The sequence below is a fragment of the Grampus griseus genome, assembly GCF_964374135.1.
Source record: "Grampus griseus genome assembly, chromosome: 17".
Taxonomy (NCBI): Eukaryota; Metazoa; Chordata; class Mammalia; order Artiodactyla; family Delphinidae; genus Grampus; species Grampus griseus.
In genome coordinates this window covers 58,509,320-58,534,993 of record NC_139011.1, presented here as the reverse complement: position 1 = coordinate 58,534,993, position 25,674 = coordinate 58,509,320, and the positions used below count along the sequence as shown (strand labels likewise).

General features: G+C 38.4%; 1 protein-coding gene across 1 annotated transcript in view; it reads right to left on the bottom strand.

Annotated features, from left to right (window-relative positions):
* Window positions 1-940: 940 nt before the first annotated feature.
* The window catches only part of MRPS28 (mitochondrial ribosomal protein S28), a 101,820-nt gene continuing 77,086 nt past the window's right edge, over window positions 941-25,674 (bottom strand). The window contains exon 3 of the mRNA XM_082674641.1: window positions 941-1,350. Within this exon, the coding sequence (XP_082530767.1) occupies window positions 1,182-1,350 (169 nt within the window). The 3' untranslated portion in view covers window positions 941-1,181. The remainder of the gene's footprint in view (window positions 1,351-25,674) is intronic.

Below are 25,674 nucleotides of genomic sequence, written 5' to 3'. Positions count from 1 at the left end.
CATTGCACAATGCCTTCAAGGTCAATCCATGTTGTCAAAAATGGCAAAAATGGGCTTCCCTGGTGGCGCAGTGGTTGGGAGTCCACCTGCCGATGCAGGGGACACGGGTTCGTGCCCCGGCCTGGGAAGATCCCACATGCCGCGGAGCGGCTGGGCCCGTGATCCATGGCTGCTGAGACTGCGCGTCCGGAGCCTGTGCTCCGCAACGGGAGAGGCCACAACAGTGAGAGGCCCGTGTACCGCAAAAAAAAAAAAAAAAAAAGGCAAGATTTCCTTATTTTTTAATGGCTGAATAATATTCCATTATGTGTGTGTATGTGTATCACAGTTTCCTTATCCATTAATCCATTGATGGACACTTAGGTTGCTTCCATACCTTGGCTATTGTAAATAATGCTGCAATGAACATGGGGGTGCATATATTTTTGAGTTAATATTTTCATTTTCTTTGGAAATACCCACAAGTGGAATTGCTGGATCATGTGATAATTCTAATTGTTTGAGGAACCCCCATACTCTTTGCCATAGTGGCTGCATCAACTGACATTCCTACAAACAGTGCACAAGGGTTCCCTTTTAAAACTCCACATCCTCGCCAACACTTGCTATTTCTTGCCTTTTCATGACAGCCATTCCAACAGGTGTGAGGTGGTATCTCGTGGTTTTGACACGTTTCCCTGACTTTGAGCACCTTTTCATGTACCTCTTGGCCATCTGTATGTCTTCTTTGGAAAAATGTCTATTCAGATCCTCTGCCCTTCCCGCTCTATTTCTGTCCTCAGCACATATCCCTAACATACTATATATAAATATTTTACTTATTTATATCAATTTCCCCCAGCCAGAGGTAAGCTACACTAGGCAAGCAATTTTATCTAACTTGTTTACTGCAGTTTCTTTAGTATTTAGAACAGTGCCATGCACAGAGTGCACTCAAAACATATTTATTGAATGACAGAGTTTCTCAGTACAGTTTACACTATTCCAATCAAAGGAAAGAATGGGTATAAAAACAGGAGGAGGAGAGCTACACCTAAAGAAAATTCTGACAAATAAGAGCTATAATTATAGCTTGCATTTACTATGTCTTCTCCAATCATTTATTCATAATTGTCTAATGGCATTCGTGATGAATACCTGGGTTCAACAAAAAAGGAGTGAATACGCTAAGCAAAGTTCATTTATTTTTCACGATGTTCTTCTTTTGATTTTGAGTCTTTACTCTCCTGGAGTCCTAACAGAATTGCTTCAGCCTCTAGGATAGTTGTATCTGTTGTGGCTCCCAAGAACCTAGATGTAAGTTCAAGATCTAATAGTCGCAGCCGGACTCTGGTTCCTTTCTGGTATTTCCTAAATAGTAAGAAAAAAAAATTCCATTAATTCTGAATATCACTAAATGAACAACTACTTTAAAGTAAAACCCAAATTCTAATTTTAATTTGTGTTGGCTCAAGATAACAAAATTAACACTAGTATATGAGAAATAGTTGTTTTTGACAGAAAAGTAATTTAGTTGTATCAGAATTTTCATCTTAAAGCTGCCTTCAAAGATTTTATAACCTAAATAAAAATGTATTCCAAACTGAAATTCAAACAAGTTGGTTCTTGAAACTGACATTTATTTTAATGTCAGTTATTTTTAAAGTCAAAAAGTATCAAGGGGAAAAAATGTTTTCAGAAACATTTTGTCTTCTAAAATTAAAATCTTCTTTTAAAGTAAAAGAAATTTTACAAAAACAAAATGGAAAACAGTCTAAGTGCAAAGTACTTAGTACTGGGGATTGATTGAACTGTAACTAAAGTATAATGCTGGCCATAACATGCATGACGGCTCAATTTGGTCAAAAAAATTATTCAAGTATTTCATAAAACCAAATGAAAATTGATACTCATTTGTCTTTCTTCCTTGATCAATTATTTTAAGAGTTTAACATCAACATTATGAAAAGGTACAGGAGAGTGAAAATATGGCTACTGAATGAAAACCATAAATCTTTAAAAATCTAAAAATATATACCTAGAGTACTCTAAGTCTTAAAATTAAAATTAAAACAATTTTATATAAACAGAAAATGAAGAAACAGAGTTCTTCACAAAAGTCACTGGAAAATGATTTTAGTAGACCATATAATGAACAATGTTTGATTAGGTATTCTGGAGGAATTTATAAGTGGTCCATCAAGTAAACATTTAGGCTATTTGGCTTTTTTTTTTTTTTTTAAGTTATTTTTCTTTCTGGTTACAGAAGGAAATGTCCTTTTGTAAAATTTGGAAAATGATGATGTCAGTCACATTTAGTCAGTCACATATAGTCCTTCTATATGTATGTTTATGTATATATGTACATGGGTGTGTGTATCTGACGGCATAGACCTTACTTTCTGTCTCTGTTTAAAAAAATTAAAGAGATATCCTAGAATATTAAGGGATAGCTTTATATTCTTAGAAAACAGCAGTTATAGAACACATTCCATATGAATTAACCACTGGGAAAACAAGCTAGTTCACAGACAAGGTAAAGCTGAACACTATTTTCTGCATTACTTGGAGCTGTAACCTGTGTTCTAATGGAGTCTTTCATTTGTCCTTACAGCACTACTCCAGTGATTCGTTTAATCAGCTTTGATTCATGTCGACCACCTTCCCCCCCGCCACCCCCCACACAACATTCAATTAGTTACCAAGTTTTGTTCATTTTTTAACACAGATATTTCTTGAGCTTAGCCCTTCAGATCTCATCATCCTTAGTTAAAGCTTGAGGTAGGACCTGGTCTTCCCGGAGCCCACCTTCCTAGTCTACCTCTCACGATGGTTCCGTATCTGCTCTGCTTATGTGGAAATGGCCTAACGTCCATTCCCACACACTTCTACTGCTCTGCACCTTTGCTTCTGTTGTAGCACTGCTTGGCCTTTCCTTCTAAATAAATCCTATTGATTCCTAAGTATCCAGGTAGAATGCATCAAATGCAGCTCCTGAGAGCCTCCACATTCCCCTTATCAGAATGCAGATTCTGTCATTGGAATTGCCAAGGAAGACAGAGGTTTTGCAGTCACAGACTTGGATGCAAATCTGAGTCCTGCTACTTACGAGTTGGGTAACCTTGGGTAACTTGCTTTCTCTGAACCACAATTCCCTCATCTATATAACAGACTTCGACCACTTGGCAGGTTTGCTGGGATGGTTAAATGGGATAATATTATATATTGAAAACGCATAGCCCAGTAAGTGCAAATGTCAGTGCCCTTCACTCACCTGTATTGGTTAACTGTGTAAATCTCCGATTTCTCATTAGATCGAATACTCCCCAAGATCCGGCACTGTATTTATCTCTGTATCCTTCCAGTGCCAATGCAGCAGGTCCTCAAATGTTTGTCAATAAATTAACAAGACGCTTGCTGGCAAAAGCCACCACACCGACTACCTAGGCTTTCCATTCTCTTGGCCTTAGCAGCTGTGTGGCCTGGCTCATTTACTTAACCTCTCTGAAGTTTGCTGGCACAGTGCCTGCTGCACAGTAGTTAATAAAGTTAGTTCTCTTCTCCTTCCATTATTCATATCTGGCCTATAGACAACCATGATGAAGGGGAACATTCATGAAATGTTGAACATGAAATGTTGGTTGAACATGAAATGTTGAGGGTTGAACATTCACAAACACTTGGGACACAATTTCTGGGCATGGTCTCACTGAAGGGGAAGCTCTTAGTGTAGATGGTTCTGTGTCATAAAATGCTAGCAATCTCCTGTTAAAAAATAAAATCAGAAATACCATGAGTGCACAGTATGCTTGGTAGTTTATGGAAAGGAAAACTTTTTTTAGGTGTAGTAGCCTTTAATAATATGAAAGTTTTGTCTTCATCTCTAAAAATTATGCAAATTCTAGAAATTATCCAGTGAGTTGGTAAAGGAGATGAAAAATGGAACTGTAGGACTTTACATGTGCTAAATGAATGAAGAATCACCCACATGTATATACCTTGCACCAAACAAAAAAAACTTCTAGAAGATTCTCTGACTTCTGCTACCTGGAAGTAGCTGTTTCTACTTTTATGGTACTTAATTTTCACTGTGCATTATTTCTATGTGTTTCTTCCCTAGCAGACTACAGGTTCGTTATGCGCAGGGCTTTAATCACATCTGCCTCTCTTACAGTACTGAGATGTATACATTTCATTTAATGTAGCCTTTTGAACAGTGGTTTTTCACTTCAGTACATCAGAAGCACCTGGGGTGCTTATTAAAAATGCAAACGAGGGAAGCAACCCCAGAGAGTGAGCTGGCAAATCTAGGTGGAACTTGGGAATTTCCCTTTTTAACAAGCTCCCCAGGTGATTTGGATGCAGTCTTCTCTGATCAGCATTTGAGAGAAATCTGGCCTAGAATTACCTTTATTGTATACAAGACACAGCATCCTACACACATACAAAGGGCCAGTAAAATGAGGACCTCTGACAGGACTTTGTGGCCACCATTAACAGCCTTTGAGGGTAACAGATGTTTCCTATAAGTGATGAAAAAGCCAACAGACTTTAGGGTGAGTAATTTAGACAGATCAAAAAAAAAAAAAAAAAGGTCAGGGAATGACAATATATAATGGAGAAAGGCACCTAAGAACAGTCCCTTGAACAAAGCCTACTGACAGCGGGGGTGGGGCTGCCTCTCCCAGACACAGACTGTCCTTTCTGGGAGACCCGGGACATGGAAAGGTTAGCATAGTCCTCACTCAACAGGAATAGGAGCCATACAATTAATGTGGAGTTTATCTGTGCTTTAACTTTTCTTTTTTTTTTTAAACATCTTTATTGGGGTATAATTGCTTTACAGTGGTGTGTTAGTTTCTGCTTTATAACAAAGTGAATCAGTTATACATATACATATGTTCCCATATCTCTTCCTTCTTGCGTCTCCCTCCCTCCCACCCTCCCTATCCCAACCCTCCAGGCGGTCACAAAGCACGAGCTGATCTCCCTGTGCTATGCGGCTGCTTCCCACTAGCTATCTACCTTACGTTTGTTAGTGTATATATGTCCATGCCTCTCTCTCGCCCTCGCGCTTTAACTTTGAAACACTTTATTAAAGGGAAGTAAAGAAATAACTAATGTATTTCTGAGAACTCCATTTCTGCCAATGAAACGTGAGGTGAACCTTCAGTATTGTAGTCTTTGACAATCACTTAATACTACTTAGTCTTCCCATTTGGGTTTCCACTGTTCCACATAACAAGATTTAAAATGAAAATGCCAGTAAACTCTTTCCCCAGCTTGTTCATGCAGTTCTTAAATGGTCTATTTATTCAAAGATTTGGGCCTAAGTATAAATATCCAGAAGAGGCAATGTGGTGGTCAAGACTCTAGACTCTGGAGCCGGATGGCCAGATGTGTGCTCAGCTCTATCCATAAATCTGCAACTCTGAGCTGTTACTTCATCTCTCTGTTTCAGCTTCCTCATTTGTAAAATGGGAATAATTATGCCTTCTAGGTTCCTATGAGCATGAAATGAGTTAACACCTGCCAAGCCCTTATAAATACTCAATAAATGTTAGCTACCATCATCAGTCACCACCACCACCACCACCACCACCATCACCATCAAAACAAACCCAGTGACACCTGATGCTCCAGCCTTGGCGTGATGGGGAGTACAAGAGCGGTCCCAGATATAATTCCAAGTAATAATTAAACCAATGAAGGATTTCTGTAGAAGGTATGTTTTTGGGGTGGGTTTTCTTTCAATAATTTGCTTTGATTCAAATCTTACTTATTTTAATGGTATAAGCATTCCTCTCTTACAATGTATTATATAATGTATATAACATGCAATATATATAAATACATTATAAATGTCCTACAAGAAAGAAACCAATTTCTCTTGAAATGAATGCTGAATTTCCTTTGAAGATGTGAGGCAAAATAGCACTGAACAAAAGCAAGTAAAATTCAGAGAACTGCACATTTAACAGTCCACACTTCCCAGCATTAACCACAGTATAACTGAAAACAAGAAAGTAGAATATATTGTCAGTCACAGTGACTTATCTATTCTAGTATTCTTTATGACAGTGGTTCAAGGAACACTGAGGATTGAGGGCCAGGTAGAGCTGTCTAATTTTACCTATCTCCTATCACTCTTCCTTAATTCTTGATGGAGTTAAGCTGTCAATGAATCTATTTTTAGCACATACTATTTCTTGGAAGGGGAAGATGATCAACTCAATAGGTTCATTATTTTTTCTTCCAAGAAGCATTTTTTAGCTTCCTTTAAAATTTACCATTTCATGCTGGAGAGGGTGTGGAGAAAAGGGAACCCTCTTGCACTGTTGGTGGGAATGTAAATTGATACAGCCTCTATGGAGAGCAGTATGGAGGTTCCTTAAAAAACTAAAAATAGAACTACCATATGACCCAGCAATCCCACTACTGGCCTATACCCTGAGAAAACCATAATTCAAAAAGAGTCATGTATCACAATATTCACTGCAGCACTATTTACAATAGCCAGGACATGGAAGCAACCTAAATGCCCATGGACAGACAAATGTATAAAGAAGCTGTGGTACACATATACAATGGAATATTACTCAGCCATAAAAAGGAATGAAATCGGGTCATTTGTAGAGACATGGATACATCTAGAGACTGTCATACAGAGTGAAGTAAGTCAGAAAGAGAAAAACAAATATTGTATATTAAGGCATGTATGTGGAACCTAGAAAAATGGTACAGATGAACCGGTTTACAGGGCAGAAGTTGAGACACAGATGTAGAAAACAAACGTATGGACACCAATGGGGGAAAGCCACAGGGGGGTGGTGGTGGTGGTGTGATGAATTGGGGGATTGGGATTGACATGTATACACTGATGTGTATAAAATTGATGACTAATAAGAACCTGCTGTATAAAATAAATAAATAAAATTCAAAAATTAAGGAAAAAAATTTACCGTTTCAATAGCAGACTTAACTTCTAACCTAATCAACCATCCCCTTTCTTTATATACCAGACACTATCTCCTCTATGTCTTCTTTCTATAATGAGGTTTTATTATTTAAAAATTTTAATTAGTTTTTCCTCATTCCTTTGATTACATCAATGGACTCTTCCTTCTAAAAATGCACAAATACCCATAATTTTGCTACAATTTTAAGAGGTTCACAGGTTACCTGAAGGTCATCTACAGACTATAAGATTAAAAAGTTTTGTGCTAGATTTTAAGTCTGTTAATATTTCTTGAGGTAAAAGAAATGGGTTCTCATTCCATCTACACAACAACATGGCCTTGTGATAATTATACCTGTTGTTTAATTCCCAATGTGTTTCTTAATGAAACCTAGGACTTCAATGAACAAGCTCACTGGGCCACTGCTCACAGCCACACAGTTGGTAAGCGGTAGACCCAGCCTCTACCACAGCCTCATTTTCTAATGGATATAAGACAAAAGTCCATGGCATATGTAGAGAAGGAATTTTTCTTTCATTACCCTGGTCACTTCCTTAAGTTTAAAACTATTAGGAATGAATAAGGACAGGTGTTAAAAAGAAAATTAGGTCCACAGAAGCATATTTTCACTTTAAAAAATATGGAAAAGGGGGGTAAGGGGGGGAGGGATAAATTAGGAATTTGGGATTAGCAGATGCAAACTACAGTATGTAAAATAAATAAACAAGGTCCTGCTGTATAGCACAGGGAACTATATTCAATGCCTTGTAATAAACTATAATGGAAAAGAATATGAAAAAGAATATATATACATGTATAACTAGATCACTTTGCTGTATACCAGAAACTAATACAACACTGTAAATTAACTATACTTCAATTAAAAAATAAATAATAAATAAAATAAACATGGAATAAAAAGATAAATCAATAAAATGTATCCAACAAAGGAACAGGCTTGAGATGACTCTTAAGAAGCTGAATGGGTCCCACCATCTTGAATATTTATACCATAAATGTTTGTTTATAGCAAATAATTATACCAAAATGTGTTGGAAATGTTCAGAAGTACTGTATGGCAATGATCAGGTTGCCATTTAGTAGGGGTGGATGGGATGGAGACATTCTGTAATGCACAGAACTCTTTCATACAACAGAGTTGTCCTGCATCTGTGATAGACATTGATGTGGGTGAAAAACCTGCTTATAATTATCTAAGCCTAAAACTCTGTCTGCTAAATATAAAGAGTTGGTTTTTTAAAAATAAGAGTTTAGGGCTTCCCTGGTGGCGCAGTGGTTAGGAACTCGCCTGCCAACGCAGGGGACACGAGTTCGAACCCTGGTCCGGGAGGATACCACATGCTGCGGAGCAACTAAGCCTGCAAGCCACAACTACTGAGCCTGCGTGCCTAGAGCCCGTGCTCCACAAAAGGAGAGGCCACTGCAATGAGAAGCCTGTGCACCGCAACAAAGACCCAATGCATCCAAAAATAAATAATAAATAAATTAATTTAAAAAATAAAGGTTTAAGTATACACTAAATTTCCAAGAATGTGATTACTGTGTAAATTAATGGAAGACTGACTTTATCCACAATGTTAGCAAGAGTTGCTCACTATTTCAGAAAATCACACTGCCATAACAACACCACCATTTCATTTTTGTGTCTTGCTACATGGGCTAAATGTACCTTCTTTACAGCTTAAACTTTGGCTTATTGTTTGCATTGGGAGGAGATCCATCTCCTCCACACCTGCTATTTAAAAGTATATGATTTACCTTCTCACCTTTCAATGAAATGCATTGATAAAAACTTAACTAAAATATCAATAATACCAAAACACCACTGCCCAACATAACTTTCTGTAATGACAGAAACATTCCATATAAGGTGATCATTGAGCACTTGAAATATGACTAATGTGAGTGAGGAACCAAAATTTTAAATTTTATTTAATTTGAATTAAATTTAAATAGCCATTTAGTGCAGTTGTAGACAATTTCAAATTGACAATAAAAATAGTAAGCATATTTGCCCTACAATACATAACACTGGAAGAAAGGCTAGCTTTACAGGAAAAATAGAACTCTGAAATAATTTGTTATAATAAATAGCTATTACTAATTAGATTCCAGCAATAATAAACCATCAGATCCATGTTTGCCATTCCTAACTCGTCAAATGTTTCTTTCCTTTCTGTTATTTTTTGTATTTTTCCTCAAATCTGTGTGACACTGTACTAGACACATAGCAACTGAACTGTCTTTTAGATATTTAGAGGTTAAAACAAAATTCTCTGTAAAGATAGCTTCTTCCATGTTACAGATAGAAAATTAAGATACATGGAAGTCACTTGCCAACATCACAAAGCTGTATAAGAGGATTCACAGATTTTTTTTCTCCTCTTCCTTTTCTTAAGTTCTCAGTTACCTCTGACTTCTTGAAAGAACTGTAAACTTAATCCCTTTAGGAGTGATAAGAAGTTACCGCTTCATATGGTCTCATAATGTCTTCCCTTTGAAATAAAATGTAAACCATGTTGCTGCCACCCAATTCATTGTTTTAACTGTTCCCCACTAGAAAAATGGTTACTTTCAGTGGTAACAAATAATAAATTATCAGAAAAAAGTCTCCATGGCTTAATGCAAGGTTGTCTATTTTTTATACCTTTTTTAATTAGAAAAAAAAACTTTGGATATTAGTTTTTCAGAAATGCTGTATTTCATATTATAAAACATTGAATACTGTTGTCTTGAAAGCAAATAGGATGTCTCCAGTAAGCATGTTCAAAATGAAAATAGCCTGTGTTTTCACTGCTTGGCATGTTTCTTTAACTTCAAGTGCTTGCCTCCGACTGATCTTTGTGAACTCCAGCCTAAATGGACTCAATGCCAGCCTTCACCATCACTGCTCTCTTCCACTGCGCATTTTCGCAGACCATATGCTGCAGTAAATGAGCCTGCATGTCTGAGCTGTTTAGGAAAAGGGCAATTAAATCTGGTTTTGCATTTCTGTATTAAGGACATGGTTTAAAGACTTTCCTTTGGAGAGGTTTTTGACATTCTTTCCACAGACATTCTTTAACATCTGTCAGTGCATGCTGGTGACGGTTCTCATAGACTTAAAATAGAGACAGTCTCTCTGACTAGTTCTTTGATATACATATATTAAATAATACAAAGCCGACAAATACAAGGCTTGGATTGAACCTCAGTATCCAAAGAGAATCTTGTAAGGAGTTCTGACTTTGCTAGTCAATTTAGCTGTCTTGCTGTAATCATACATCTCAGAGGTTTTAAAAATAGTTCTCTTGAAATCATTAACCATCTATGTTTTCATCCCAGTAAGTTAAAATAGTTTAGAACTTTTTCTGATTTTCTTACAATTCGTTAAAGTTTTAAGACTTTAGAAGTAAAATTTTGTTTTCTGAAGAGAGAAAGCTACAATGTTTCTAATGGTTCAATTACCACCTATTTGTCTTTTCTAATTCATACAAATGTTCACAGTAATGCTGATCTCTGTATTAAGCCCATACTTTGTCCGCGTGTGTGCGTGTGTGTGAGAGGGAGAGCATTTGCATGTGAGCATGAGGGAATATATGTACTTTGTTCTTTAAATGAACTGTCTGGGCATCAATTTCCTCAGTTTTGAAAAGCACAATGTTAGAAGAGACCTAAGGTCTTTTGCAGTTCTATGATTTTATTCTACTTTTACACAATTTTAAGTGTTTGAAAACAGATATAGTATAGAGAGCTATTAAGTGAAAAATTGATTAAATATACATACAAAATGCAAAATTTTAAGACTTTTTATTAAATATATAAAATATTATTATAGTCTTAAATATTCAATTAACAAGAACTTTTATATGCAGACTCTGTAGTGTATTTCAGATTTGTCTCCCTTTTTCAAAGTACCATCACTGTGTTTCCTTGACAGTGTTTCTAGTCTATTGCTTCTTTCTGTTCAATCTGTAAGATGCCTGTCAAGACTGACTCACCACATACTATCTATTCTGTCTCATCAAGCACAGCACCATGGTTAACAAAATAAAGGTAGAGAGTGCTCATAAAGTTCTGCAGCTCTCCAATAATTCAACTCATTAAAATTGAAAATGTTCATAATACTAAAATGCATTTCCTCAAATTGCTATCATCATGGATAAGAATTTTAATCTTTTTCTGCCACTCTACTATAAATGTATGATTTTGTTTTTCCCTTAAACCAAATTCTTTTTAACCTTGCCCTGCCAGTTAAGTATTTCGTTCCACAAACAGAAGTTTTGTCTCTTGTTCAAACATTGATTTGTTTTATGAAATGTGAAAATGGAACATTTTTAAATGTCCAATAAATTTCACTTTTTAATAATGTGGAATATAAATATAATGTAATATATTACATATAGCATCAATAATGATAGTTATAACTTTATTCTTACAGTTAACAAAATAAGATGTGTCAAGAAATTAGGGAAAGGAAAACCCTATAACCTAATAACTATATCAACTCTATATTTATTTTTTAAAAAACCAAAATGTTTGTTGCTGGTCAGAATATACATATATAATAAAAAAGAATATACACACATTTATATTTAGAGGGGCCAAAAACTCCAAAGGAAACATAAGGAATAAATGCTTTCAGGCACCTGAGATACGCTGATGACTAACATTAGATCAGAGTTGGAGCCAGAATTACAGCATCTAAGCAAAGGATACATTTTGTGGTATACAAGTTTTGTTTTATGAGAAAAGAAAATATACACATTTATTGCCAGAGATAAGTTTTGTCAGTGTAGAACAGAGGAAGGAATATGGGCTTTAAAAAGTTATAGAGGAGTGGAGTCAAGATAGCAGACTAGGAGGACGCAGAATTTGTGTCTCCGCACAACTAGGGCACCTACCAGGCACCAGTGGGGGACCACGGACACCTAAGGAGATGGGAGGAACCCCTAGCGACTGGGTAGGATGTGGGGGGTGGGGGGGCGGAGTGGGAGGGAGGAGAAGTGTAGGCTGGACGGGAGTGGTGCCCTGAGGCGCGGCTGGGGGAGGAGAAGGAATCCCACGCCCAAAGGGGGAAACTGGGGGACCATTGGGAGGGCAAAGGATCAAAAGGGAGCATGGCCAGGCTTCCCCCACTCACTTCGGCCCCCAGGAGCCTGCTGAGATCCCCGGCCTGACCCTCTGTCCACTGAGGCCCCCTCCAGCTGTGCGGGTCCTGAGGGAGTGTGAAGGAGGGAAGGAGGAGCAAAAGTAAAGGTCTGACCTACCGACCGGCACCCCTGAAGGGTGGTTGGAGGAAGGGAGTTCCTACACCCAGCGGGACCCACCCACGGTTAGGGGTCCAAAAGGGGAGACCATGGGGGAGACAGTAGGTAGGGGGCAGGGAGGAACAGAAGGAAACACGGCCAGGGCTTTCCCTGTCCACTTAGGCACCGGGGAGCCTGTTGGGCTCCAAGGCCTAATCCTCTGCCCTCAGAGCCTCCCTCCTGCTGTGCAGAGCCCAAGCCCCACCCCTACACCCCAACCCAGGGCCCTACCTCTACACTCGGAGACACCCTCTGAGACACCCTCCAATGGCTCTGGGCCTAAACCCTACCCACACACCCTCACCCAGGGCCTTCCCTCCAAACTCCAGAACTCCACACTATGGAGGCCCCCCTTTGGACGTGCTGCCTCTCCCCTTCCGCATAGGTCTTAAGCAGAGGCCCCACCCCACGCTCAAACGTCAACCCCACCCCCACCTAGGCCCCACCCCACCCTAAACCCCGCCCCTGCCTAAGAGCCAACCCCACCTAAACTCTGCCCCCCAGAGCCAAGGCCCTTTTTTTTTTTTCTGTTGTGGTTTTGTTTACCTTGTTGCAGTTGTTTCAATTATATTTTTATTTTTCCTAATATATTTTTTATCTTTCTAATTTTATTTTATTTTTTATTCTTTGTTATTGTACTGCTCCTTTTTTCTTTTTTTTTTTGCCACACCACATGGCATGCGGGAACTTGGTTCCCAGGCCAGGGGTTGGGCCCGAGCTCCTGTGGTGGGACACCAAGTCCAAACCACTGGACTATCAGAGAACCTCAGACCCCAGGGAATATTCATCAGAATGAGGCCTCCCAGCGGTCCTCATCTCACCACCAAGACCCGACTCTATCCAACTGCCTGAAAACTCCACTGCTGGATGCCTCAGGCCAAACAACCACTAAGACAGGAATACAGCCCCACCCATCAAAAAAAAAAAAAAAAAAAAGCGACAAAAAAATATGTTACAGACGAACAGCAAGGTAAAAACCTACAAGACCAAATAAATGAAGATGAAATAGGCAACCTATGTGAAAAAGAATTCAGAGTAATGATAATAAAGATGATCCAAAATCTTGGAAACAGAATGGAGAAAATACAAGAAACGTTTAACAAGGATCTAGAAGAAGTAAAGAGCAAACAAACAGTGATGAACAACACAGTAACTGAAATTAAAAACACTCGGAAAGGAATCAATAGCAGAATAACTGAGGCAGAAGAATGGGTAAGTGAGCTGGAAGATAAAATGGTGGAAATAACTGCTGGAGAGCAAAATAAAGAAAAAAGAATGGAAAGAATTGAGGACAGTCTCAGAGACCTCTGGGACAACATTAAATGCACCAATATTCGAATTATAGGGGTCCCAGAAGAAGAAGAGAAAAAGAAAGGGTTTGAGAAAATATTTGAAGAGATTATAGTCGAAAAATTCCCTAACATGGAAAGGAAAGAGTCGATCAAGTCCAGGAAGTGCAGAGAGTCCTTTACAGGATAAACCCAAAGAGAAACACGCCAAGGCACATATTAATTAAGCTATCAAAAATTAAATACAAAGAAAAAATATTAAAAGCAGCAAGGGAAAAGCAACAAATTACCTACAAGGGAACCCCCATAAGGTTAACAGCTGATCTTTCAGCAGAAACTCTGTAAGCCAGAAGGGAGTGGCAGGACATATTTAAAGTGATGAAAGGGAAAAACCTACAACCAATATTCTCTACCCAGCAAGGATTTCATTCAGATTCGATGGAGAAATCAAAAGCTTTACAGGCAGCAAAAACTACGAGAACTCAGCACCCCCAAACCAGCTTTACAACAAATGCTAAAGGAACTTCTCTAAGTGGGAAACACAAGAGAAGGAAAAGATTTACAAAAACCAAACCAAATCAATTAAGAAAATGGTAATAGGAACATACATGTCAATAATTACCTTGAATGTAAATGGATTAACTGTTCCAACCAAAAGACATAGACTGGCTGAATGGATAAAAAAATAAGACCCTTATATACGCTGTCTACAAGAAACCCACTTCAGGCCTAGGGACACATACAGGCTGAAAGTGAGGGGATGGAAAAAGATATTCCATGCAAATGGAAATCACAAGAAAGCTGGAGTAGCAATACTCATATCAGATAAAATAGGCTTTAAAATAAAGACTGTTACAAGACATAAGGAAGGACACTGCATAATGATCAAGGGATCAATCCAAGAAGAAGACATAACAATTATAAATATTTATGCACCCAACATAGGAGCACCTCAATACATAAAGCAAATGCTAACAGCCATAAAAGGAGAAATCGACAGTAACACAATAGTAGTGGGGGACTGGAACATCCCACTTACACCAATAGACAGATCATCCAGTTAGAAAATAAACACAAGCTTTAAATGACAGAACAGACCAGAGAGACTTAATTGATATTTTTAGGACATTCCACCCAAAAGCTCAAGAAAACACTTTCTTCTCAAGTGCACATGGAACGTTCTCCAGAATAGATGACATCTTGGGTCACAAATCAAGGCTTGGAAAATTTAAGAAAACTGAAATCGTATCAAGCATCTTTTCCAACAACAATGCTATGAGATTAGAAATCAATTACAGGAAAAAAACAGTAAAAAACACAAATAAATGGAGGCTAAACAGTGCATTGCTGAATAACCAAGAGTTCACTGAAGAAATCAAAGAAGAAATTAAAAAATACCTAGAAACAAATGACAGTGAAAACCAGACAATCTAAAATCTATGGGATGCAGCAAAAGCAGTTCTAAAAGGGAAGTTCATAGAAATTCAAGCTCACCTCAAGAAACAAGAAAAGCTTCAAATAAACAATCTAAACTTACACCTAAAGCAACTAGAAAAAGAAGAACAAAGAAAACGCAAAGTTAGTACAAGGAAAGAAATCATAAAGATCAGAGCAGAGATAAATGAAATAGAAATGAAGAAAACACGAGCAAAGATCAATAAAACTAAAAGTTGGTTCTTTGAGAAGATAAACAAAATTGATAAACCTTTAGCCAGACTCATCAATAAAAAAAGGAAGAGGACTCAAATCAGTAAAATTAGAAATGAAAAAGGAAAGATTACAACTGACACTGCAGAAATACAAAAGATCATATAGGACTACTACAAGCAACTGTATGCCAATAAAATAGTCAACCTGGAAGAAATGGACAAATTCTTGGAAAAGTACAATCTTCCAAGACTGAACCAGGAAGAATTAGAAAATATAAACAAATCAATCACAGGTAATGAAATCGAAACTGTAATTAAAAATATTCCAACAAACAAAAGTCCAGGACCAGATGGTTTCACAGGCGAATTCTTTCAAACGTTTGGAGAAGAGTTAACATCTATCCTTCTGAAACTCTTCCAAAATATTGTGGAGGGAGAAACACTCCCAAATTTATTCTATGAGGCCACCATCAGCCTGATACCAAAACCACACAAAGATAACACAAAAAAAGAAAATTATACACCAATATCACTGATGAAAAGAGATGCAAAAATCCTCAACAAAATATTAGCAAACAGAATCCAACAACATATTAAAAGGATCATACACCACGATCAAGTGGGATTTATCCCAGGGATGCAAGTATTCTTCAATAAATGCAAAACAATGTGATACACCATATTAGCAAATTAAAGAATAAAAACCATATGATCATCTCAATAGATGCAGAAAAAGCTTTTGACAAAATTAAACACCCATTTATGATAAAAGCTCTACAGAAAGTGAGCATAGAGGGAACCTACCTCAACATAATAAAAGCCATATACGACAAATGCAAGCCAACATCATTCTCAATGGTGAAAAACTGAAAGCATTTCCTCTAAGATCAGGAAAAAGACAAGGATGTCCACTCTCACCACTATTATTCAACATAGTATTGGAAGTCCTAGCCACAGCAATTAGAGAAGAAAAAGAAATAAAAGGAATACAAATTGGAAAGGAAGAAGTAAAACTGTTACCTTTTGCCAGTGACATGATACTGTACATAGAAAATCTTAAAAGATGCCACCAGAAAACTACTAGAACTAATCAATGAATTTAGTAAGGTTGCAGGATACAAACAAAATTAATGCACAGAAATCTCTTGCATTCCTATATACTAACAACGAAAGATCAGAAAGAGAAATTAAGGAAACAATCCCATTTACCATTGCAATAAAAAGAATGAAATACCTAGGAATAAACCTACCTAAGGAGGCAAAAGACCTGTATTCAGGGCTCCCCTGGTGGCGCAGTGGTTGAGAGTCCACCTGCCGATGCAGGGGACATGGGTTCGTGCCCCAGTCCGGGAAGATCCCACGTGCCACGGAGCAGCTAGGCCTGTGAGCCATGGTCACTGAGCCTACACGTCCGGAGCCTGTGCTCCGCAACGGAAGAGGTCACAACAGGGAGAGACCCGCATACTGCAAAAAAAAAAAAAAAAAAAAAAAAAAGACCTGTATTCAGAAAAGTATAAAACATTGATGAAAGAAATCAAAGATAACATAAACAGATGGAGAGATATACCATGTTCCTGGATTGGAAGAATCAACATTGTGAAAATGACTATGCTACCCAAAGCAATCTACAGATTCAATGCAATCCCTATCAAATTACCAATGGCATTTTTCACAGAACTAGAAGAAGAAATGTTACAATTTGTATGGAAACACAAAAGGCCCCAAATAGCCAAAGCAATCTTAAGAAAGAAAAACGGAGCTGGAGGAATCAGGCTCCCAGACTTTAGACTACACTACAAAGCTACAGTAATCAAGACAGTATGGTACTGGCACAAAAACAGCAATATAGATCAATGGTACAGGATAGAAAGCCCAGAGATAAACCCATGCACATATGGTCACCTTATCTTTGACAAAGGAAGCAAGAATATACAATGGAGGAAAGGCAGCCTCTTCAATAGGTAGTGCTGGGAAAACTGGACAGCTAAATGTAAAAGAATGAAATTAGAACACTCCCTAAACTCAAAATGGATTAAAGACCTAAATGTGACACTGGACACTATAAAACTCTTAGAGGAAAACATAGGCAGAACACTCTTTGACATAAATCACAGCAAGATCCTTTTTGACCCACCTCCTAGAGTAAGGGAAATAAAAACAAAAATAAACAAATGGGACCTAATGAAACTTAAGAGCTTTTGCACAGCAAAGGAAACTATAAAGAAGATGAAAAGACAACCCTCAAAACGGGAGAAAATATTTGCAAACAAAGCAACTGACAAAGGATTAATCTCCAAAATATACAAGCAGCTCATGCAGCTCAGTATCAAAAAAACAAACAACCCAATCCTAAAATGGGCAGAAGACCTAAATAGACATTTCTCCAAAGAAGATATACAGATTGCCAACAAACACATGAAAGGACGTTCAATGTCACTAATCATTAGAGAAATGCAAATCAAAACTACAATGAATTATCACTTCTCACCGGTCAGAATGGCCACCATCAAAAAATCTACAAATAATAAATGCTGGAGAGCGTGTGGAGAAAAGGGAACCCTCTTGCACTGTTGGTGGGAATGTAAATTGACACAGCCACTATGGAGAACAGTATGGAGGTTCCTTAAAAAACGAAAAACAGAACTACGATACGACCCAGCAATCCCACTACTGGGCATATACCCTGAGAAAACCATAATTTAAAAAGAGTCATGTACCACAATGTTCATTGCAGCACTATTTACAATAGCCAGGACATGAAAGCAACCTAAGTGTCCATCAACATATGAATTGATGAAGAAGATATGGCACATATATACAATGGAATATTACTCAGCCATAAAAAGGAATGAAATTGAGTTATCTGTAGAGAAGTGGATGGATCTAGAATCTGTCATACAGAGTGAAGTAAGTCAGAAAGAGAAAAACAAATACCGTATGCTAACGCATATACATGGAATCTAAAAAAGCGGTACTGATGAACCTAGTGGCAGGGGAGGAATGAAGATGCAGACTTAGAGAATGGACTTGAAGGCACATGGGGGAAAGGGAAGCTGGGATGAAGTGAGAGAGTAGCACTGACATATATACACTACAAATGTAAAATAGATAGCTAGTGGGAAGCAGCTGCATAGCACAAGGAGATCAACTCGATGCTCTGTGATGACCTAGAGGGATGAGATAGGGAGGGTGGGGGGGAGGCTCAAGAGGGAGGGGATATGGGGATATGTGTATACATATAGTTGATTCTCTTTATTGTATAGAGGAAACTAACGCAGCATTGTGGAGCATTTATACTCCAATAAAGATGTGAATTAAAAAAAGTTATAGAAAGGTCTAGATTTGACTGTGACTGAGTACAAGAAACTTACCTCGTATGGACTGTTTACTTATCTGTAAAGCGATACGTAACACCTGGCAAGGCTGCTTTGATGCCTAACACATTATAAGGTATGGAGAGTGCCTGTCACATATATACGAACTCAGTAAATAGTAGCTATTATGAAATTCACTACGTTGATACTTACATAAAGTATAATAGATAAGATAACTGAAAGGATAGTAACTTCAAATATAATTTTATTAAAGATAACTAGAATACTGTTCAAATGGATAAGTCTGACAGCAACCTTCAATATATATAAAAGAAAGAAAAGGAAAACGAAACTCATTGAAGGCGTTCTTTAAGTCTGAATTTGGGGCTGAGGGAGGAGGGTAATAAAATCCAGGGGTTACTTAATAAGGACAGACTTGGTGAGTCTGCAGGGAGTCAGAGCTGAGAGGCAAAACACAATCAATTACCTATGGCAGCTTTTTACAGTGTTTTCTTTTTTAAAAAATACTGATGCCTGGAGTCCAACCCAGACCTACTCCCTCAAAATCAATAGGGTAGAGCTGGAGATTCATGCATATTTGGGGAAAAACTCCTCAAATGGGTCTTGTTCAAAAAGTATTGGTTAAAGTGTTCATAAGTTACATTCTCTGAGTCTCTGTCTCAATCAAACTCCAAATGAATGGTTCATGGCAGTTTGGGGGCCAAGCTGAGTCCTGCTCAATTCAAGCTTTAATTTCCCTAACACGTGCATGCAGTACAGACGTTATACAGAAGGTCAAAGTTAGAACTGCACATTTTAAATATCAAATGTGAGACGAGCAAAGTTGTTTTTCTATTATGAAAACTGAAGAGATTAATATGTATTTCCATCTATACAAAGGGCTGGATCATTTTAGGTTGGCCATATAAGGATTATTGCAGTTAAGGATATATTTTCATGACCAAAAGATTTTCAAAATCACTTCCATGGCACTTGAACACCTAACACTTGCTGGCATATACGACAACTGTCAAATTTAGCTTCAAAATTATCTTATGGCAGACGTCATCTCCTGATCCCATCCCTAAAATGTCCTTAATAATGTCCTTCAATGGCAGAAACTCTGTCTCCAGATTCCTAGCTCCTGTAGTTTTGCCTACATTAAGAGAACAGAGGACTTCTAAATTCACTGTTACCAACCCATTTTCAGAGTTTCCTTTTTTCTTTTAATCTTGTTTCTGTCTCTCTGAATTAGTTACTTATTAAATAAGCATTACTGAATTTTCAACAAACACCTGCTCAACTGGGGTAAGGGGGTACCAACAAGAAAGGGAGAAACTATCCTGCTCCCTCCCAACCTATGGAGGCAAAAATGGAGTGAAAACCCATTTTCCATCAATTCCCTCGGTGGGAGGTAGGACTACTTTAGCAGGTCAGTCCTGATTTCTGTGCCCTTTCAATAAGACATAAGACTTTACCAGATGTCTTTTGGAAAGCCAAATACTTAAGAGATTGTTATCTCAGTAGCCTCTGTGGGCTGGCAAGAGTCAGAGAGAGAAAAACCTTTCATAAAAGAATCAAATACATGCCTGCAGATTTCATGTAATCCAGAGTGCTTCAAACAGCCTCCTCTGTAGAACGAGACTCAGTGTCTGGGGTTGGTGGGGGAGGGTGGCGGTTAGGGATGGGGTAGTGGAAGCAGGGAATGGAGCACAAAGACTCCTATCACATGCTGACAAGGTTGAAGTCAGGGTGGTTTTAAGAGAGACCCTTAGGGCTTGGAATAGAGCTTGTGACTTGGCACTTTACAGTTCCGGGCTGATATTTGTCATCTGCACCCCCAAATCTGGGTATATGCATTAAACACTCTGGTTCATACCCTTTTAAAACTGAGGGCAATGAAGCCTAGAGAAATTCTGTGAAATTAAAAATAAAACAGAAAACTGACTACATACATTCAGAAAAGCAAGTTGTTTACAGGCATTTCACGTGATAAGGTGCTTTTAGATCGCTGAAAGCTCAATAAGAGTCACCAATGCGATTTTGTTCCCCCCCAAAGTTAATGTAATTTAGGCTGAATTAGTACAAGTATATATTCCACATTTCCCACGTGATAATCCCAATCTCCTTGCACTTTTCTAACCACTCTAGGGAATTGTCACCTGTTTGGAAAGAAGACAGTGAAAGAATTTTGTATTATGTGAATGAAAAATTAAGGGAAGGAGAGCAGTTAACAGGTTGAAAAAAAAAGTTGAAAAAGGACCTTATACCTGTCAGAAGAATTTGAAAGGCAAGGATTAGATAATGATATTATTAAAGAGGTCACAATATTTATTTTGTGCATCTACTTTGTATGCCTCCAAAAAGCAGAAATAAGAAAAATGGTTAGAAGTTACAGAATGGCAGATTTAGCAGATTTCAGCTTAATATGAGGAAGAACTTCTAACAGTTGGCTGGAAGAGGAACTGGGTGTTTTGTGCATTAATGGAGGAAATCACAGGGAATTTTCAAGACGGATGAGCACTGCGGCAGTGATGGAGTTGGAATTCAGTAAGGGCTGAATCAGATGATTTCTAAGATTCCTTCCATTTCTAAAATTTTATGATTCTATGACTCAGAATACTTATTAGGTCTTCCACCATTCAGGAAGCATGAAAGCTGGAAAGCAAGTTAAAAAAAGAGCAGCCAAAGGGTCAGACGGTAGGTCAGATATGCAATAAAAAACTGAAAATCTGATCACTTTTTAGTTTACCTTTCAGCACTTAACTCTTTCAGACCATGTTGGTGCCTTGACTTATTTCTGGATAGCAATATCCGCTAGGCACGATTAACTTATTCATCTAGCTGAAATCTGAAGTTAAAGATGATTACTGACATGACTGCTGGCTAGATGACAAACTAAATTTTGTTTCAGATAGAATACACAGTTAATTGACCAGGAAAAACATAGGTTTTACCCCTTCTATTTGTCACTTCCCTAGGTAGGCCATTTCTAAATCACCCTCTGCTTGGATACAAATGAGAAAAGTGACAGAGGTCAAATAGAGCTAACTTTTTCTGTTAACGTGCTCTCTTTAATAAATTTATGTTAATGTGATACTTTTGAAATTGCACTCTGTAGCACTGCACTACACTAGAAATAATAGGCACCTGATAAACATTTGTGGAAGACTACAGTGAATATACATTCTCATGTGCTACACAAAACTTCTGCAACTGGAGTTGTACACTGGGAGTCTACATTTGACCACAGTGCATTCCACCACTAGTCATATGTGCACCTTAACTGGGCTCCAATCTCAAGGCCACACTGATTTACTTCAAATCCTGAGCAGCAGCCTACATGTTGACAGAGTGTTACAGAATGCTGCAAGTGCTCCCCGATCGCTGGGTCATTCCTATCAGCACAGGAGTGTGACTGCACAGTGACCAGGGGGCTTCTGCTCAGCCAGCTGATGATTTTTTTTGCTTCTGATTTGAGAAAAGAAATTGTTTCAGAGCAGATTGGCATCTCTAGGGTGACTTTATTCTAAATGCTAATAGAGTAAAATATTGTTAAGAGTCAAATACCTTTGGAATAAAATTCTGCAAAAAAAAAAAGAAATATTACACACTCTGGAGTCTCCGAATCAAAATCAAAGCATCTCTTTGTGATTAAAAATTGTAAATAAGAGCCTTTTTTTTTTTGCTTTTATTTTTATTTAGTAGGAGGCTGTGACTATTTCCTTGGGATTAGATAATGATACTATTTCAAGGCTTTTACTACCCAGAAACAAGATTCAAAAAATACTAAAATTCCAAAAGAACTGTGTTAGGATAGCATTTTGACTAATATTCCCATCTCTGAATAAATTCTTATGCTCTTAAAGTAAAGCAAAACGGGGAAGAATAGTGATTAAAATTTTTTCCTTCACTACTAAAAAGGGATTAAGGAACTCAACTTTTTTTTTTTTTTTTTTTTTTTTGCAGTACGCGTGCCTCTCACTGTTGTGGCCTCTCTCGCTGCGGAGCACAGGCTCCTGACGCGTAGGCTCAGCGGCCATGGCTCACGGGCCCAGCCGCTCCGCGGCATGTGGGATCTTCCCGGACCGGGGCGCGAACCCGTGTCCCCTGCATCGGCAGGCAGACTCTCAACCACTGCGCCACCTGGGAAGCCCAAGAAACTCAACTTTGATGAGCATTCATTTCCGCTCTCAAATTCTATTTTACAGAGGTTATCTGTATATAGCTTTCCTCGTCCACGTACATGGACTTACTAAATCAGTGCCTACAAAACGCGGGAAAAAAGCTCAAGATCCTGGAGCTTTTAAACTTGCCAGAAAAGGGTGAATGAATAGCAAAATTCTGTTCAAAAAGCATATATCATGTCATATTAATAGCTAAAGAAAGCCATGGTTTATTGGTTTATTGTTCAGTGATAACTAGGACCATGGATAACAAACTGACAGTGTTTAAGATCAATTCTGTTCCCCAATTTACTCGTTTTTTTGAGAACAACTCTATGATCATTATGTAATCTTGAGCAAGGTTACCTTTATTGTAAAATGGGAATCACCACAGTACCTACCTCCTAGGATTGCTGAGAAGATTGTACAAGAGAATGTATATACAGGACTTAGGAAATGCTCAGTGAAAATCTAGTCAGGACAGGCCTTGATTTAACAAAGAAATTGTTCAGGCATATAACTAGTTCTGTCACAATCAATGTAGGTCTGGCTGTAAGGCTTACTGGGGCTGGCAAACTGATTTGGCAAGCGGTTGATTCCTGTTGGGGTTGGACAGAAGTTGACAAAAAAGTTTTCAAAGATCTCCTGTTCAAAGAGATTGGGTTTAACTTTAGATGGCTGTCGATTGCTAATCTACTGGATAAGCAGCTGGACTCTTGACCAAATGTGTTTCTAGACCTAGAGGGCCTTTCTGTTGAGAGTAGGACCCCCGTGACAAAGGATACAGGAACAGAACATGAGCCCTGAGAAAGGGGGGCCCAGCATGAGTGCTTGCCCTGGGTCTGGGGTTCCAACCTGTCAGTTTGTTCGTTGCTTCATTGCTTCATTCATTCATTTATTCAACAAATATTTCTCAAAGGCCCATCTGTGGCAGGCACTGTTCTAGGTGCTGGAGTAACCAATGTACAAGAAAGACAGTGTTCCAGTGCTCATAGAGCTTACACTGTGGTAGGGAGGAAAAGACAATAAGCAAACAAATCAGGTAGGAGGAAGTGCTGTGCAGAAAATTTAAATAAGGTGATAATATGACAGAAAGGGGTGACATTTGACTGGGTCGTGAAGGGAGGCATCTCTGAAGAAGTGACATTTAAGGGAAGCTCTGAATGACAAAAAAGGAGCCAGCTGTGTAAAGATGGGGGCAGGGCATTTCAGGCAGAGGCACAGTTAGTTCAAAGGCTCAAAGGAACAAGTTGTCATGTTTAAAGAAGTAAGAGAAGGCCAGCGTGTCTGGAGAGCACTGGGTGACAGGGACACTGGGAGGAGTGAGAGGGCAGAGAGGAAGGCAGGAGGCAGGCCACCCATAGTGCCTCAGACCCCAATAGAAAAGGTTTGGGATTTATTTTGGAGAAATACATGATCAAATTTCTGTTTTTAAGATCGCTCTGCCTACTCTCTGGAAAATGAACTGTAGGAAGTGAGGATGGAAAGACTCTGGGTGGGGAGGACTGAAGTGCTAATTAGGAAACTTATCCATGGGCAAAGGTGTTGCAGTGAGATATAGCTGTGCTGGCACACCAAATTCCAGGATCAAAGCAGCTGGATCTAATCCTACCGATAACACTGTGTGTCTTGGTTATAATTCATCCAGGATCACAGTAGAGCTGGGCTGAACCTTTTAATATACTGCTTGTATTCTTCTTGTTTTAACATACAATTTACGCACGTGTAGAACCACCTACTTCCTGTTATAACTGGCAAAGCCTGGTTGTTAACGTCCTCTGGGGTGGCAAACTGCCTTGGAAATAGAGTTGGATCTTTTTAAAGACAGACAGCAGTTGACAAAGTTTTCAAAGATGCGTGGTGCAATCTGGGGAGGCAAGACTTTAAATTTCCTAAAGCAATGTCTACTCCTACATTTGTTGGTCTATGTAAGTGTATTAGTGTGCTTGGGCTGCTATAACAAAACTGGGTGTCTTAAACATCAGAAATTCATTTTCTCATAGTTCTGGAGGCTAGGGATCTGCAGTCCAAGATCAAGGTTCTGGCTGATGTGGCTTCTGGAAAAGACTCTCTCTCAGCTTGCAGACTGCTGCCCTCTCACTATGTCCTCACATGGCCCCTCCTCAGTGCATACACAGCAAGAGAGTACTCTCATGTCTCTTCTTCCTTTTATAAGGACACCAATCCCAGTGGATTAGGTCCCCACCCTTATGACCTCACTTAACCTTTATTACCTCCTTATATCCCGTATAGTCATAATGGGGGTTAGGGCTTCAATATATGAACTTTGAGTGGACATAATTCACTCCATAACAATGTGTTATTATGAATTCCTACTTGTGTGAGTACAAGCAAATGTTAAATTTATTTGAAACACATATTTATTGCCACTATATAACAATGAGATATTCAGGATATAAAGAATAAATCTGTGATCTCAAGGAGTTTAGAGTCTAGCAGGGGAGATAATTACAGTGAAATGTGGACTACTATACTAGAGGTAGTATATGTAAACACAAAGAATTCTATTAGGGCAAAAAATGTCAGGAAACCATAAGGAGAAGAGCTGACAGTTATGTTAAATTTTATAGAATGAGTGGGAATTCACCAGTGAGGTAGACAAGAAAATCCAGAACTACCTCAAAACCCAACCTCTATGAAACAGGTTTTCCTTGGACTCCCCCAGCCTGAAGACATATATCCTTTTACTGAGTTGCAAGAATAACTATTGTTTGCACAGTTCTTTTGGCTGTTAAAGTAGTGCTCTGAGATACAGCTTCTACTATTCTCTTGAACTATTTAAGTCTTTTGTTATCAGTAAGTTTTAATGAGTGCATGCCTATGTTTCTTGAAGGTAAGGAACATAGCTGATGAATCCTTCAATAGTAGTAAATGAAGGTTCTTTGATTTGAGGAGACTAAAGGATGTATAAGAGAGAACTTAGATGTGAGAATTAGGAGGGTTATAATCAGGTTCTGACACCTCATTAACAAAGAGAATATTCCAGGT